Source organism: Eumetopias jubatus, unplaced genomic scaffold, assembly GCF_037043125.1.
Source record: "Eumetopias jubatus isolate StellerSeaLion01/CBP00866 unplaced genomic scaffold, mEumJub1_p1.0 scaffold_13, whole genome shotgun sequence".
NCBI lineage: Eukaryota > Metazoa > Chordata > Mammalia > Carnivora > Otariidae > Eumetopias > Eumetopias jubatus.
The window spans coordinates 28604994-28621751 of NW_028274819.1; the positions used below are offsets into that span (position 1 = coordinate 28604994).

General features: G+C 44.8%; 1 protein-coding gene across 1 annotated transcript in view; it reads left to right on the plus strand.

Moving 5' to 3' along the window:
* The window catches only part of LOC114196894 (uncharacterized), a 95501-nt gene extending 81868 nt beyond the window's left edge, over positions 1-13633 (plus strand). Inside the window, exon 2 of the mRNA XM_028087699.2 lies at positions 13249-13633. Coding sequence (XP_027943500.2) covers positions 13249-13633 — 385 coding nt within the window. The remainder of the gene's footprint in view (positions 1-13248) is intronic.
* The last annotated feature ends 3125 nt before the right edge of the window (positions 13634-16758 follow it).

Sequence of the window (16758 nt, forward strand, 5' to 3'; positions counted from 1 at the left end):
ATCCTTATACTCCTGGGTGAACACAAGAAATGATGGGTCATGACATCATGTAATAATTCACCTTCTGTTGCTCTCTGGCATTGTCTCTTTCTTTTCCATGTCCCCTGCATCTGTCTCCCACTGATGTATTTGGAAGACATTTGAGCTGGACAGTCCAGCTGAATGAGACATTTTGTTAATGTGGTGCCTTCTCTATAGGTTGCTTTAGAGTTAGATATTTTTGTTCTTGTGGAACACATTAAAAAAAAAAAAAAACCATCACATAGTCCCCTCTGGCCTGCCACAGCTTTTGAAGGAATAGAGGATCTTTGCCATTTAAAAAGTGTCATGTCTTTGATTTTTTGTGACCCATCGATGATCTTAAGATTCATAAGCACAGACTGTTTCCTCCAAATTTCTCTGTACACCTAATTCTTTCTTTTTCCACAAACATTGCTTTATTTATTTTAAGATATTATTTATTTATTTGAGAGAGAGAGAGAGAGAGAGTGCGTGAGAGCACGGGTGGTGGTGTGGAGGAGCAGAGTGAGAGGCAGTCTCCTCGCTGAGCAGGGAACCTACCACAGGGCTCCATCCCAGGACCCTGAGATCATGACCTGAGCCAAAATCAAGAGCCAGCTGCTTCACTGACTGAGCCACCCAAGCACCCCAACAAAAGTAGCTTTTTTTATTTTGGTAATATATATGCTCATTTTGGGCAATTTGGAAAATTCAGAAAAAGATAAAAAAGAAAGGGATCATCATTAATAACCCCATAATCCCATGATCAGAGCCTGATTTTGTTAAGATATTGGTATATTTGCTATTGCTAAGATATTGGTATATCTCCCTCAAATAATACAAATAATAATTGTATTTAAAAAAAACCCCAGCTTCACTGAGGTTATCACTGGTGTAAAAGAAGCTGTGCATACTGAAAGCATACAATTTGATGACTTTGGGCATAGCTGCGTGCTTGTGAATCCATCACTGCAACGGTGATGATGAACATCACCCCAGAGTTTCCTGGTGCCCCCTTGGTCATCCCTCCCTCCTGATCTTCCCCACCCCCAGGTATCCACTGATCTACTTTATCTCACTAGAGATTTGGTTGCATTTTCCAGAAATTTATATAAGTGGAATCATACAGTATGTATTCTTTTTTGCCTGGCTTCTTTCACTCAGCATAATTATTTTGAGTTTCATCCACATTGTTGTGTGTTCATTCCTTTTTAATTGATGGCTCATAGTCTATAGCATGGATGCACCGTGCTTTGTGGGCTTGTGGACTGACCTCTGGGTTGTTTCCAGCTATTATAAATGAAGCTGCTACAAATATTCATATACAAGACTTTATGTGCATGTATACTTTTATTTCTCTTGGGTGAATACTAAGAGTGGGATGGCTGGGTCATATGGTATGTGCCTTGTTACTTTGTTTCAGGGAACCGACAGAGTGTTTTCCCAAGCAGTCAATCGCTTTACATTTCCATCAGTAATCAGGATTTACATTTCCAATCCTCTGTCTCCCTGTCACTTGGTATAGTCCCTCTTTTTAATGTTAGCTGTTCCAGGGGGTGTGCAGTGGGTATCTCCTTGTGGTTGTAATTATCATTTCCCTAATTACTCATGATATTGATCATCTTTTCATGTTTTTATTACCATTCATATGTCTTCTTTGGTGAAGTATCTGTTCAAATCTTCTGCACATTTTAAAAGTGTAGTGTATGCCTTCTTATTATTGAGTTGTAGGAATACTTTATAGTCTAGATCCAAGTTCTTTGTTGGAGAGGTTTGTCCGATATTTTCTCCTGGTCTATGGCTTGCCTGTTCATTTTTTGTAATAGTGGGTTTTGAAGAGCAAAAGATACTGATTTTGGTAAAGCCCAGTTTATTGATTTTTTTCTTGATAGCTTGTACTTTTTGCATCCTATTTAAGAAAATCTTTGCTAAACTCAAAACTACTAAGATTTTCTCCTTGTTTTCTTCTGTATGTCTTCTAAATTTCAGATCTTAAATTTTGACCTATGGTCCATTTTTTAATTTTTGTATATGATGTAATATAGGGATCCAAGTTCATTGTTTTGTTTTGCATATGGTTCTCCAGTTCCAGCATTTTAAATAATTTTATATCATCTCTTTGTGCATGTGCCATGATAAACTTGGTATCTCTGCTGTGCCATTGAATAGGTTGTGTGGTCTTTGACAAGTCACTCTGACTTTGTGTATCTCAGTTTAATAACCTGCAAATTGGGTATATAGTTATTGGCCCTATCTATTTGACAAGGTGGTTATAGTGATCAACTTGAGATAAGTAATATTGCTCATGATTTTTTTTTCTCTGAAGTGTTGGAAGCTTGAAAGTCAACCTTGATTCTTCCCTCACCATCATGGCCACGCTCAGGCACTTCTAGATATTTCTTGAATCCGTTGTCTCCTCACAACTCCCACTCCACTGTCCTCATAAGGCCAGGCTCTTTTCTCATCCAGACTGTTGCAGTATCCTACCAACTGGTCCGCTGCCTCTGGATTTACTGCCCTCCGACCTGACCTCTCCACTGTCTCCAGGGTGAATCATCAAACCTTGTTGGTCAGCTTATCTTCTGCTTACACTGTATCATCTTCATGGTCAAGCCTCAGCTCACATCCAGGCGCTCCGTGCTCTGGCCCTGCCTCCGCTCTAGGCTCATCTCCCACTGCTCCCTGCTGATACTGTATGTGCAGGAACACACTCCCTCCCTACCCCGTGACTCCCCGAGCCCCCACAAATACATGTTGCTCACCTCCATGCGCCTTGACTCCAGCTGTGAGACTTGCTACTCCTCTGTGTTCCTACTGAACTCTGGGAGTGACCTCCATGCCCAGGGTGTCACGTGGCCTCAACCACATTGCACTGAAAGTACCATTTGTGTCTCTCCCCTCAAAAGGTAAGTAGCTCAGGAAAAGGCACTGCTGTTTTATGCATTTTTATTTCTTGACATCCAGCATAGAGTCTGGCTCAGAGTAGAACCAGGGATTATTTGAAGATCTAAACATGATACCAGATGAGGGATGACTATTTTTATAAAGAATTATAGCAGTTCAGTGCAGAAATGGCTCTTGGAAATCATCCAGGTGAGCATTTCCTTACCCAGATTCAGAGCCAGTGACTGTAGAAACTTTCCACCCATGTCTCTGGAAGGAGGGAAAGGCAAAGGGGAAAGGGCTGGAGTTAATGTAGGGCCTGACTCTTTTGTCTTGGCATAGATCATTGGTGGATACTAAATATGGAGGTAGAAGGTGGATGGAAAGGTTATTAAGGACAGTATCTGAGAATGAGACTAAGATAATCTCAGTATCTCCCCACAAAATACTTGTTAAAAGGAAAAATTAAAACTAGAGTAGAGGGGTGGCTGGGTGGCTCAGTTGGTTAAGTGTCTGACTCTTGATTTCAGCTCAGGTTATGATCTCAGGGTTGTGAGATTGAGCCCCATGTCAGGCTCTGTGCTCAGCGGGGAGTCTGCTTGAGATTCTCTCTCTCTCTCCCTCTGCCCCTCTCCCCACTCACATGTGTGCATGCACCCGCATTCTCTCTCTCTTGAATAAATAATCTTTTAAAAAAACCCTACAGAGTATGTATACAAGAATGTGAATATATTTACTGCCACTGAACTATACTTAAAAATGGCTAACATGATAAATTTTGTGTTGTGTATATTTCACCATGAAAAAAAATAGACAAGGGGAAAAAACTATACAGTAGAAAAACTGGACACAAAATACCTTAATCAAGGGGTCAAAATTAACATCACTCATCAAAGGCAAATGGACACCATGGGCCTGGGGATGTGATACCTGAGAAGGGCCCATCAGCACTTACGCAGCATTCCAGCAAAAATGCAAACCCCAGTCCAACCCTGAGGAGTCACCAGAGAGACCCCAATTAAGCAATAACTGTGCCGTAGTCTTCAGAAAATATCAGTGTCATAAAAGGTAAGGCCTGTTGTTAAAGGATGACAACTAAATGTCATACATGAGCCTGGATCAGGTCGTGTACCAGAAAGAAAGAAGTTTATTTCTTCTCTGTCGTCTTCTTCTTCTTCTTCTTCTTCTTCTTCTTCTTCTTCTTTTTTTTTAATAAAGCACCTTATAGGGAAGCTGGCAAACTTGGAATGTAACCTATAGATTAGATAAAATGTATTCCTTTTCCTGAGTGTGATAACTGTACTGTGGTTATGGTAGAGACTCTCCTTGTTTTTAGTAAATACACACTGAGCTGTGTGTTTTGGGGGAAGGTGCCATGATACGTATGTACAACCTACTCTCAAGTAGTTCACAAGTAATATGAATTAATGATAAAGCACTTGTGGCAAAGTGTTACAGAGGGATGAGTCTGTATAAAAGATATGCAGGCATCCTTTGTACTATTCTTGCAAACTTTTCATTAAGTTTGAAAGTATTTCGGGGCACCTGGGTGGCTCAGTCGGTCTTCAGCTCAGGTCATCTGCCTTCAGCTCAGGTCATGATCCAAGGGTCCTGGGATCGAGCCCCACTTCGGGCTCTCTGCTCAGCAGGGAGTCTGCTTCTCCGTCTCCCTCTGCCCCTACCCCTGCTCCTGCTCTCTCTCTCTCAAAATAAACAAATAGGTAAATCTTAAAAAAAAAAAGTTTGAAAGTATTTCAAGACAAAAAAAGTTTTTTAAATTGCCTGGGGATTGATTCAATAAATATTATATCCATACAAGGTCATATGTGGCCGTGATTAAAAATAATGATAAGAAATTTACTTGAAGGGTGCCTGGGTGGCTCAGTTAGTTAAGCGACTGCCTTCGGCTCAGGTCATGATCCTGGAGTCCCAGGATCAAGTCCCGCATCGGGCTCCCTGCTCAGCCAGGGAGTCTGCTTCTCCCTCTGACCCTCCCTCCTCTCATGTGCTCTCTCTCTCTCATTCTCTCTCTCAAATAAATAAATAAAATCTTTAAAAAAAAAAGAAATTTACTTGAAAACAAGTTCATGATATATAATTTAATGAAGAGAGCAATTTGCAGTACAATCTTGGTTTTATTCAAAACAAAACAAAAATCTCCTGTTCTAAAGAACAGTCTGGAAAGATGTGCACCAAAATGTCAATTCTGGTCATTGCTGAGTTAGGAAATAAAGAGCAATTTAACTGTTCTTCTTTGTGTTTATCTATGTTTTCTATTTTTCTACACTGCACATGCATTAATTGTGTCATAAAAGTAATTATTAAATATTGTGAAGAAACAAATGACAAATAAAGCTTTAAAGCCATGCACGTGCTTGGACGATGGGGGCCCTCTAAGCTGGGGCACTTGCCTTCTTCGGTAACCTCTTTCCGGGCAGAAGCTCGACATTCTGTCAACTTCCAACATCACCCTGTGGTGATTAAAAAAGAAAAACTCTGTATCCTCCACCCTCTGTCTCCTGCAGCTCTGCCTTCTCAAGATAGAGCCCTCAGAGAGTCATTTCTGGTATATTTGGTATTCTAGATTGCTCTTCACGTGTTCTCAGTGTTTCCTGCTACCTAGTGGATTTAAGGGAGGTTGCTTGCCCTCCCAGTCTCCTGCAGTTTTCTCTAACTAGTTGCAAGATGCTGGATGTTAGGGCCCTCACTGAGTGCTGTGCGCATGGGAAGTATCACCCATCTCCTTCTCTTTCTACTCTGATCTGCTCTCAGCAGGTGCAGCAGTGATCACTACATCCCTGGCCTGCTGAATTTGAGGGCTTGGAAGATGGAGCAGTCGCTTTTCGGAGATGCCTTCTTTGGAATCTCTCCCTCCAAAAGCAACTCCAGCAAAGACAAAAAGCCCGACAGTTGTATCATCGTTAGTATGTAGATTAAAAGTTTCTCTCTACCCTAGTCTGTCTTGCAGAGTCATCTCTAATGGTTGATTTGGCTTCTGGATGTCCGAAAAAAATCAAATCATCATCTACCACATTTACCCTTTAAGACTGTGTTTTCCTGTTAATTGAGCATAATGTCACGGTCTTCTTATTTTTATTCAAAATGTTTTAATGGATTTGTTACACTTCCTTCATTTTCTTGTCTTGATTTTTTCATCAGACCCTTTAACGTTCAGTTTCTGAACACAGATTTGGAGATTTTTGCTTGTTATATATTGTACCTCTTGAGACACATTGGATTTTCTTGTCATTTTGACACTGATTTACCAGAATGAACTTCCTGCGAGAACACTGTTGTGGAGAAATTGTTCTGCTCTGACAGTAGATGATTGTCATTACTTTTGCTCAGTTTGGGGACCCAGTGCATACGCTGTGGAAATTGCAGTGGTGATAATCTGCAGCCCACTGGGTCTGGGCATTTTCCTAATGTGAGCTACCGCCAGCTCATTACATCAGGCTTCTTATAGTTGGAGACAGGCAACCTGGTTTAGAAATATCATTTTTATTATTTTTTTTATATTGCCAAGTGACAAGATAAACATGGCATGGGGTAAAGCCTTGCTTAGATATTTGTTCAGGCTCATGTCTTCCTGGACCTTCGTTCTAAGGAATCTTTCTTGTTGCTTTTTTCTTGTTGTCATTTGTCCTTTAAAATAAAGCCAATATTTTAGCTAAAACTAACCCCAGGAAAAACTCAGTATTCTTCAGGTCATGCCTGTTCAAAATATCCCTTTCATCCCTTTGGGGAACAGAACAGCTTAAAAGTTTGCAAATGAATTTATTTGCATGGTCATTTCCTATAGGTTTGGAATAATATTCTTCTTGAAGTACTTGGAAAACATGGCTCTAAAATTATACTTGGCTAGAAAGTGGGAAAATAGCTCCAAAGACTAGAAGGTAGTTGGGGGGAGGCCCTGCTCTTGCTGTAGGTGCTGTTACCATCAAACACCAACCTTTGTGAGAGGCGGAAGCCGATCACCCAGGAAGGCCCAGGTTTCGGTCCTTTGAGCCCCTCCCTGAACACCTCTGGAGACGCAACTTCTCACCTCCCTGCTGCCACCCGGTCCGGCTGTCCTCATACTCTTGTGCCCTGACTGGTGCTTCTTCGTCCACTCGTGCCTTCACCAGCCCGTTCCCTAGAGGGCTATGCTTGAAATGCCAACGTGATCATGACTCTGCTTCCCTTCCAAAGCTCCACAGTGGCCCCTCACTCCGTTAGGGCTAAAGTCCAGTTTGTGCACGATCGGGCCCACCCGACCTTTCTCTCCCACGTCACCTGCCACCATGCTCCCGGCCAGCCCTGTGGTCCCACCACGGGGCCTCACTGGCCTCCCTTCGGTTCCTTAGAAGCTCTGAGCTCCCACCCGCTTCCATCCGGGGGAGACTCCTTTGTCACAGCCTCTCATACAACCACATCCCTCTTCTGCTGAACGCCTACCTTCAGGTTGTATCCACATATTCGTGATTGCACCTCTTTGATGACCTGTAAGCTCTGCTGGAGAAGAAAACCTATCACTGCCCTATCTCCAGCACCGAACCCAGAGGTGTGCGTAAGCCAGAAAAACTCACAATGAAGTCTGGATTGATTTACCAGTTTCCTTTGAGGAGAATTAGCCCCACAAACGGGTGTGCTTGCATCCTTGCCTAAAAGGATCAGGCAAGACTTTGTGCCTCTCGAGTAAATTCCTGTCTGTTATAACAATGCGGTAAACATTAGTTCAGTTCTAGTATTTACTATGCAAATTACATCGGCTCAAACTTATTCTGACTCAGTTGCTGGACCCATCCTCTCTCCCCTTTGAAACATCCTTTGGCTCTTCCTCGAAGTCCCTAAATTGTAGCAGCCACCAGGCCTCATCCAGCCTGTGCTTTCCTTTTTGCTGCTTGTCTGGTTCTCATGTCCCCTGTCCTGAAACCACTGGAAGCAACGATGCAGGGGCCTTTCTCGATAGTCCCCCTGGAAGATCGCCAGTGTCCACACTCCGTCTGGTTACCAGGAACCTTACACAAGGAGTCTTCCCAAAATAAAGGAAAAGTTTGGCCCAAAGATGAATGTAAGTCTCCACCCCTAGAGGCCAAAACTGTTCACAAAGGTTCAAAAATGAAACAAGCAGCAATAACAAAAAACTTTACGTTCCAGAAACCAGCCAAGACATATAAAATATGCATTGCCTTATTTAATTTTCATAACAGTTCACTCAGGACTGGGTTCTGAGTGTTCATCTCTGTTTTAGAGATGAGAAAAAAACCGAGGCTCTGGAACATTGAGTGACTCACTGACATAGCGGCAGGGCCACACAATTCCAACCCCGGTCTCATGATGTTAGTTAGCTTTTACCCAGTTTTCTACGTGCAGGCTCCGTCGGGCATGGCTGACACTGGGACTTGCTTCCAATTAATTTTAATTAGCCCCAGTCCGAAATCGTCCTGTAAAGGCAATATCCAAATAGGCTCGACTGAAGACAGATTACTTCTAGAAAGACACACAGTGCATTCCTAAGTGTAAGTTTCATACATGTAAGGTATTTTCTCCTAAGTCTACATTTCTAAATGTCTGTATTTCTCTTTGTAACCAGAGAACCTCCCAACGCCACCCAGGCAGGGGCCTCCTTGTACAGATTCCCAAGAGTTGACACCCCCTTCAGCTGCTCACGTGATGCTCCTTGAGGACTTGGCATGGTCATGAGGTCATGCTGCCAAGCTTGTGCTTATTCTGAGTTTCAGGAGTGTGGGATAGACTCTTTGCCAGAATCCTGCTCTGGCATTCCAGGTAACTGACCACAAGCTAAGGTCGATTCTGCTATTTATATTGAGTGACAAAAATAGCCTCATCCCTTTGAAAGGTGTGCCTGGCCATATGCTCACTGGCCTCCTATCATCTGAAAGATGCTTCTCTCCAGACCTCAGATGGCAGCAAACCTTCTGACACAGACCCAGAAGCACCAGAACCTGGGGAGATACCAATGCAGGGCTTCGGCACAGGGGTCAAGGTAGAACCTAGTTATGGACTCAAGGAAGGAGGCAGGAGCTTAGGAAGAGGGGAATGAGGTAAGACTGAATCCAGCTGTTGGAGTTGGGTACAGTCAGGGTAGGAACATGAGTGTGGCTGGTCTGATCCTGAGCCATGAATATACCAGAGACCCATCGGTCCCCAACCCTGGGCTGGAACTTAGTCTGGGTGTGAAGGGTTAATGGACCCAGCTGAAAGAGCTGGAGTGACCAGTTGAGTGTAGGCAGACCATGTTCCTTTCTAGCAGTGTGCAGGTGAGCGGCTTACTTCATCTCTCTGAGCTGTTTCCTTATCCAAAGCGGTGGGCCTAGAGAAGCCACTGCTGTGCTAGGTGTGTGCATCAGAATCACCAGAAGCATGTCAGAATCAGGATGCCGGGCCCCTCCTTGCAGACTGAATCGGGGGTCTGGGAGGATGCTGGGGATCTGGATGTTTCCCAGGTTCCCTAGGAGATTCTGATCCACACCAGTGTCGGAGAGCCCCTCTACTAGATGAACACAAGGGGTCTTCCCTGACATCCCTGTGTTCTAAAGTTTGCCCAGTCGGCGATAAGAAAGCACAGATGGTAGGCATTTGCCTCACACAGTGATCAGGTAGCATCAGAATTAGACACTTTTATCAGTTGCTTGCTGCATCCTAAGAAATCACCAATCGGGAGCTTACTCAAAGCCAGTTTTTCCTGTGTGAGTTCAGCCCCTTCTACTTTCTCTTCCAGGCAGCCCCGCCCTCTCCCGTGGCTTAATTATCCTCTCTCCCAGAGGTCACAAACTGGGGCCAGAAAGACAAACCTGGGCTAGCCACCCATGAGTTTTATTTAGTCTGTCCAGTATTTTTTTTTAAAGCCTGTGTCGTTGTGGGGTCAGACTGGGTATTTACTTTCTGGCTCACCATGGGCCCACCACGCCCGAGTGTGTTACACCCGTCCAGCGTCAATGCTTTACATTCCCTGCCTAGACCCCGATTTTAGATTTAATGTGGCGTCTCAGCTTCCGTCTCCAGCCCCAACCTCTTTCTGAGCGTCAGGCCCATATAGCCACGTGCCTCTGGGAGACAGACTCTAGCTGTGTACTTAACGGAAGACGCGGCCCCTAGTGCGGGGCAGAGTCAACATGAGTGGTGTTATAATCCCAGCTGTGCACCTCCTCTCGGGATCTTGTGGGCACCTCAGCTCCACCTACAGTATTCAGAACAGAGCCCAGCACTTTTCCTCACCTTCACCCCCAGCCTCTCCACGTTTCCTCTTTCCACAGATGAAATCACCAGAACGTGCCTAAGGCTGGGAGCCATCCTGGGCCCTTTCGTCTCCCTGGATGGGACTTGTCGTCAGACCTTGTGCAAAATCTCTTTTTGTTCCATTCCGTTTTCTCCATCTCTCCGCCACCATCCTGGCCCACACCACCCTTGTCTTTGCCAGGACCGAGGTAGTTGCCGGATATTCTCCTGCAGACATTATTGTTTCAGTCTAACCCATTGCTCGGTTCAAAGCCACAGTGCTCATTGAGCAACCTGGATCTTGCCTCTGCCCTGCGCGCACCATTTATTGGCTTCCTGTTGGCCCAGGTTGGACTCCCTTGCAAGATCCTCCCCAGGTGGGCTTCTGCCTCCTCCCCAGCCTCCTCTGGCTGTCTGTGTTCTAGCCATCTGGGACTTGTGTTATCTCTGGGATGTGCCTACTCCTGTCTCTGGCCTCTGGGCCCTCACATGTGCCTCTCCTCCTCCTGGAGGACTGTTGCCCTTACTCTTCACTTGAATAGTTGCTACATTTTTCTTCATGTCCCACTTAGCTGTCACTTCCTCAGAAAGTCTTCCCTGATATCGAGAACAAGTCAGGCCCCCTGCTCTGAGCTCGCGGAGCCCCTCTGCCTTCCCTGGCATCGCACTCACTACACAGCAGGCCCCACGAGGGCAGGAAGTCATGGTCTGGCTCGTTCCCTGCTCTCTCCTCCAGGCCTGGCACATGCTGGGAACAGAGTAGTGCACAGAGTTTGCTGAGGAAAGGGAGAAAAAAGAAAGAGGAAAGCATGGAAGGGGGAACCAGAAAGGAACACAAGTAGCGCGTCCTTCTTGCCTAAGGGTGGACAAGAGCTGACCACTCCCACACCCAACTCCAGTCTCCTAAAGTTGAACACTCGTGAGAGCAGGAATTCTCTTATCCGGGGCTGTGTCCGCAGTATCTAACAAAGAGTAGGTGTGCCGTGGAGGTCATTCTAAGAACTTCTTGACCTAGACTATAGCCCATAGCAGAACCAGTCAGAGAACTTCTATTTTTTTTTATTTTTTATTTTTTATTTTTTGGTAACAAGCCTTGAGCCATGACTTGACTTTTTAGAGTATGTACATGTACATAAAGCCTGATAAAAATTAAAATTGAAAAAAAAGAGGAAACAATAGATACATCTCACACCAAGTACCCTGTTGTTACCACCAGTGAAATCAGATTGGATTATGAACTTCCCAACAGGAGGTCTGTGGTCCAAACATGATAAACCTGACTTGCAACACTTGAGGAAAATGTAATTCTTAAAGTCATAGAAAGACTTAAAATGCAGTTCATCCACTAGACTAAAATGGAGATTTTGGCTTCGCCATCTAGTAAACCAAAATGGAAGAGAAAGTGTGAACATTGGCCTTCAAGAGCATGACGTTTGGGCCCGAGCGACTAATTACTGCGCACGGGCCTTGGGGAGATTTATTCAGCCTCTCTACTTGACTGTCTTTCCTGTAAAATGGGGACAATGGGACCTGCCTTGCAGGGTTGTTTGGAAGATGGAATAGAAAATGTAAAGCACCGAGCTCAGCCCTGGCGACCAGGTGCCCGTAGAGGACATTGCTTCAAAGTACCTGTGCATTTCAGTTATTTAAAGGTTTGGTGGCTGGGCTCGGAGATACAGGGAGCCCATGAAATACTGCTCTTCCCCTGGGAGGAGGCATTATTTCTTTACTGTCAGTGTCCTAAAAGAAGGAGAAAAATGGTGGCAGAGAAATAGGAAAGCAAGAGCAACAAAGAAGCATGGGAATGAAAACACAAGAATTAGACCTCACTGGATCTTGGAGTCACGCTGGAGGGCAAGGCTTTTCTTTCCATGTTTCTTTTCTCCCTCCCCGGTGTTCCTGGGGAAGCCTCCGCAGCAAGGGCAGCCAGGGCTGGGAGCCTAATGGGCAGAAGGAGTTTTGCTTTTCCAGGCTGCTCATCACTCCAGGGCTTTTTTAAAAAATAAAATTCATATTCAGACATCTTTTAAAATAACATTTTTTTCTTATTTCAAAGGCAAATCATGTTCATTCTGGAAAATTCATACAAGCAAAAAGAGGGAAAAAATTAGCCAGAAACTCCACTGCTAGATGACTACTGAAAACATTCTGGAGTCTATCCTAAGTTTTTTCTAGGCAATAAGTACATACCAATAGGTCTTATACGACAAATGAGATCAAATGGTACATACTGTTCTATAATCTGATCTTTCTCACTGAACAGCTTTCCATGTCAGCAAATGAACGTTATCTAATGTCACCATGGGCAACATCAACAGGTGCCCAGGGCGGCTGGCAACAGGTGCCCAGGGTGGCTGGCAACAGGCATTCACCGTGCCCTCCCTGGGTGGAGGCTGGTAGCCTGTTTCCGTGAACAGTGATTCGGTGAAGGACTTCGCAGTCGAGCCTTTATACAACCCCTGATTGTTCCCTTACAGTGAATTCTCACATTCAGTGTTAATTTTCTCAAGAAAAGAAGACAATAAGACAGTGTGGTGAAAACGTTTAGGGTTGTAAGTGGGCCTCTTCGGTGGTAGTTGGGGGAGGAGACTGTAATTCAGCATTATGCTTTTATTTCTGATCCTGTTCAACCTCCCAATGTATCTCAAGTGCAACCTCATTTCTAGTCATCCAACTTAAAAAATAAACAAGACACAGCCACTGCCCTTTAAAGAGATTATAATCTAATAGAGATGAGAGACACGGTAACCGTCTATGTAGGAAGTGAGTTTTCGCTTTCAGTTTAACACAAAAGTTCCTGGCTCTTCACAATAAGAAGCGAGGATAAGATGGAAATGATAATGCTAGTAATAGCTCATGTTTAATGAGCACTTACTATGTCCAGGAACTGTTCACGTAGCACATGATACTGTGTTAAATGACATGCACCACTGATTCTCACTGCTAGTCCACGGAGCAGGTATTACGGTTATGAACATTCTATTGTGTAAATTGAGGTCCAGGGAGGTGAACTAACTTGCCTGGGTAACAGCTAGTGAGTGGTGGCCCTTTGAGGCTAGAGCCCTTTACTCTGAAACACATATCCTTGGGCTGGGAGAGAGGGTCATAGGGCCCTGGAATAAGCATTGTGATTCAACCTTCTAGATACTGTGGCCTGAGAACCAGCTTGCTGAAGTCCCCCATGGTGGGGTTCATGGTGACCAATCAATGTACCTTCCATACACCCATCAGCTTTCCTCAGGTCCCAGTGGCTGCTTTGGCCGTGGAGAAAGTGGGTCACTCCAGCGTACATTACCGCCTGGCTCTGTTCCCACCTAAGGACACCAAGGAGCTGCCTTCTGTAAATCACTGGGACCTCAGTGATGGCTTTTTCTTTGGCCACCCCAAGCTGGCCCATTTTGACTCTTCAGCCTGTACTACCGGGTCTTCAGTCCATGTCTTTGTGAATCCAGCCACCAGCAAGCCAACGGGCCTTCCGGAAGACTTCAGGAAGGGCCTTCGGAGGCTAATGAGCCCAGCTTCCGTGTGAATCATCTGTATGTGGCCTTTCACCTGTCAGAAAATAAAATTCAGATGATTTTCTAAACGATTTCTTTAGATTCCGTGGCATATCTTTTAACCCTTAAAATGACTGTCAGTTCCTTAAAAGCTTTTAGGACAGAGTCCTCTGGCTCCACGGTTGAAGTTAGGCTAGGGGCAGAGAGCTTTATACCCAGCGTCTCCCTGAGCCCTCTCCACCACCTGGTGGCACAGGTCCTGCTCTTTCTGCCTTTTTCAGAAGAGGAAAAGGAGGTTTGCAGCGTAGAAGCAATTGGTCTGGAGTCATCCAGCTGGCGAGTCCATCTCTCAGTCACCCGGGGGGGGGGGGGCTCTCTACATACACCTTTATGGCTACTGTCTTAGCAGCCCGGCCACACACTTCCCTGGTTTGGGATCACCGATCTGATAGGACTCAGTAAATCTCCTCAGCTTCTTACAGATGATAACCACGTGACTTCTTCTTCTTTTTTAAAGATATGAACTTTAAAACAAAACACCTTTCTTTCATGTCTTTAAAACAACAAACAAGTCTCTGACAGTTTTCTGATCCACAGCCTCGCTCACTCACTCCTGCCATGGGTGGAGGCCTAAAAGTAAGCACGAATAAATCCACTATCTGCTGCCGAACCGTGTGAGGACCCTACTTTGGCCGACTAATGACAATGGTTACCGTTTGCTGACTGCTGGCTTCACGAAGTGCTTTACGGGCATTTCCTTGATCAATCCCTATTCCTCTTCTCGAAGGTAGGGATTACTGTCGCCATTTTTCAGATGAGATGGTTGAGGCTTTAAAGTGAACAACCGGAGTAGGGGAAGGAGGTCTGGTCTAACCTCTGCCTCAGTCTGGAGGAAAGGGAAAACCACAAGCTGACTCTTTCTGAGCCTCAGTTTCCTCTTTTGAAAACAAGACCCTGAGGGACCTTTTTCAGCCGGGTCCCTGGATGTTTTTTTGAAAGTGCGGAGGCTCTTTTGATCTGCTCTTGAATTGAGTTCTGAATCGCTGCCACATACACAGACAGCTTTGGAATGCTGTCACCACGATAAAAACAGTGCTGAGTGCGAGTCCTTTGTCATTTCATCTGGTCCGTTTCCTCCAGTAGTAGATCCATCTTGAGCTTTTGAGAACACATCACACAAGAAGGAAAGACTATGAACTAGCAGCCTGATGTCTGTAGGCCTGGCCTGTCTGACTGCAGCCATGGGACCGGCTCAGAAAGGAAAAACTTAGGAAAAACTCCTTTTCTGTGTGTGTCACTTTTCAGTCCTTGTGGTTCTTGCCATGTGCATTATCTCATGCATCTTTGTGACTACTCTGAGAGCTGGGTATTATTATTATTATTATTACTATTATTATTATTATTATTATCCACATCAGAACAGGCCTTTCAGGAGGAAGGTGACCTACCGAGATCACAGAACTTCTGTGTAGCAGAGCTAGAACTCAATCCAGCCAGGCCTTTGGACCCGTCTTTCCATGCCACCAACTCTGCATCTTACCCCCATGATCCTGAATTTTCAAATTACACCATGCATGGCCACCAGTTTTAAAATGGTAGGAATATTAGCGGTGGATTCACCAAGAGGCTCTTTAACTGGGGGCAACATAGTGGGGTGATTAAGAGGGTGGGGTCCCCTATCAGAGACACCTGGATTTGTATCCCGGCCCTGCCATTTCTAACCGAACACTCTTTGACATGGGGCACTCTCAGGAGTGACCACGTTGACTTGCCTGTGTTTGACTCTTACACTGCTGAGCCCCCACACCACGGCTGCCGTGGACAATTGGCCTAGAGTGGACTCTTTAGACCACTGAGGTGGTTAGGTTGTTCGTTCCCACAGCACAGCCCAGCTTAATCCTCTTTGCTATGAGTACCAGCCTCACAGGTTGTCGTGAGGGTTCCAGGAGAAATGTGTGTGGAACTTGGCTTAGTGGCTAGTACGTGGCTCTTAGTGTGAGAAAAGAAATGCTATGTGCTCTCGCTACACAAGCATCTCCAAGATAGGAAAGTAACCAAGTCTTACATTCATGTTCTTTCCTGTGCCTCAGTGGTGAGTTGCACAGTTTTCTATTTTATTTTATTTTTGTAAAGATTTATTTATTTACTTGAAAGAGAGAGAGAGAGCATGAGTAGGGGAAGAGGCAGAGGCAGAGGCAGAGGAAGAGGGAGAGAGAGAATCCTCAAGCAGACGCCCCACTGAGCATGGAGCCCCAGGCAGGGCTCGATCTCACAACCCCAGAGATCATGACCTGAGCCAAAGTCAAGAGTCTGACGCTTAACCAACTGAGCCACCCAGGCACCCATATTTTCTGTTTTATATGAGAAAAATGACAGAGGTACTGAAGACACACAGGATGGTGGGATGCCTCGTTCCTCGGGTGCATTGAGCCAGCCTCGGACTCTGGAACTGACCCAAATTGAGAGTGCAGATGGATTCTGAGCAGAGAGCTCCAAGTTCATGTAAATCGCAGGAGTTTAAGTACTGATGACACAGTCTTCCCACTGCCCAAGTTTTTAATACTTCAGCGTGAGCCAAGGCAGTGAACATTACAGTGCTCATTGGTTTTTAGTGGGAAATTCTAGTATTATAAACTTGTTTTAAGACTCCAGAGAGAGCCAAATCGTAGTTGCATATACTTGGGAGGAAGCCAGATTTTATTACAAAGGTGGCAGAATCAATCTAGAAAGACTTTTAAAAACATCCAGTCAGCCATCCCACCACTTAACTCCGCAAGATGTTTTCGCTGGGCGGCTAACAAGTAGCCACGTTGCTATTGTTTGCTGGGCAATTCTGAGCAGACAGGATTCATGCCTTTGCTAACAAGAAACAACTACAATAATCCACGCAGGTGAAGAAAACCTTCAGGTGTTGCTGATTTTCTAACTACATTTTTTTATTACACTCGAATTCATTCAAGAACCTATGGTAAGAGACAAGAGGTACGAAATGTGTGTTCATGTTTTGCTTGGACAGGTTTTGGCTCCTAGCAATTAATGCTTTTGGTCACATTAAGCATATAAATAATGCTTTGTGACATTACAGTATTTCCCATTACAGATCAATTTTGTAGCATTTGTCCATAATCCGACTTGAAATGTTACCTAGAAACAAAAT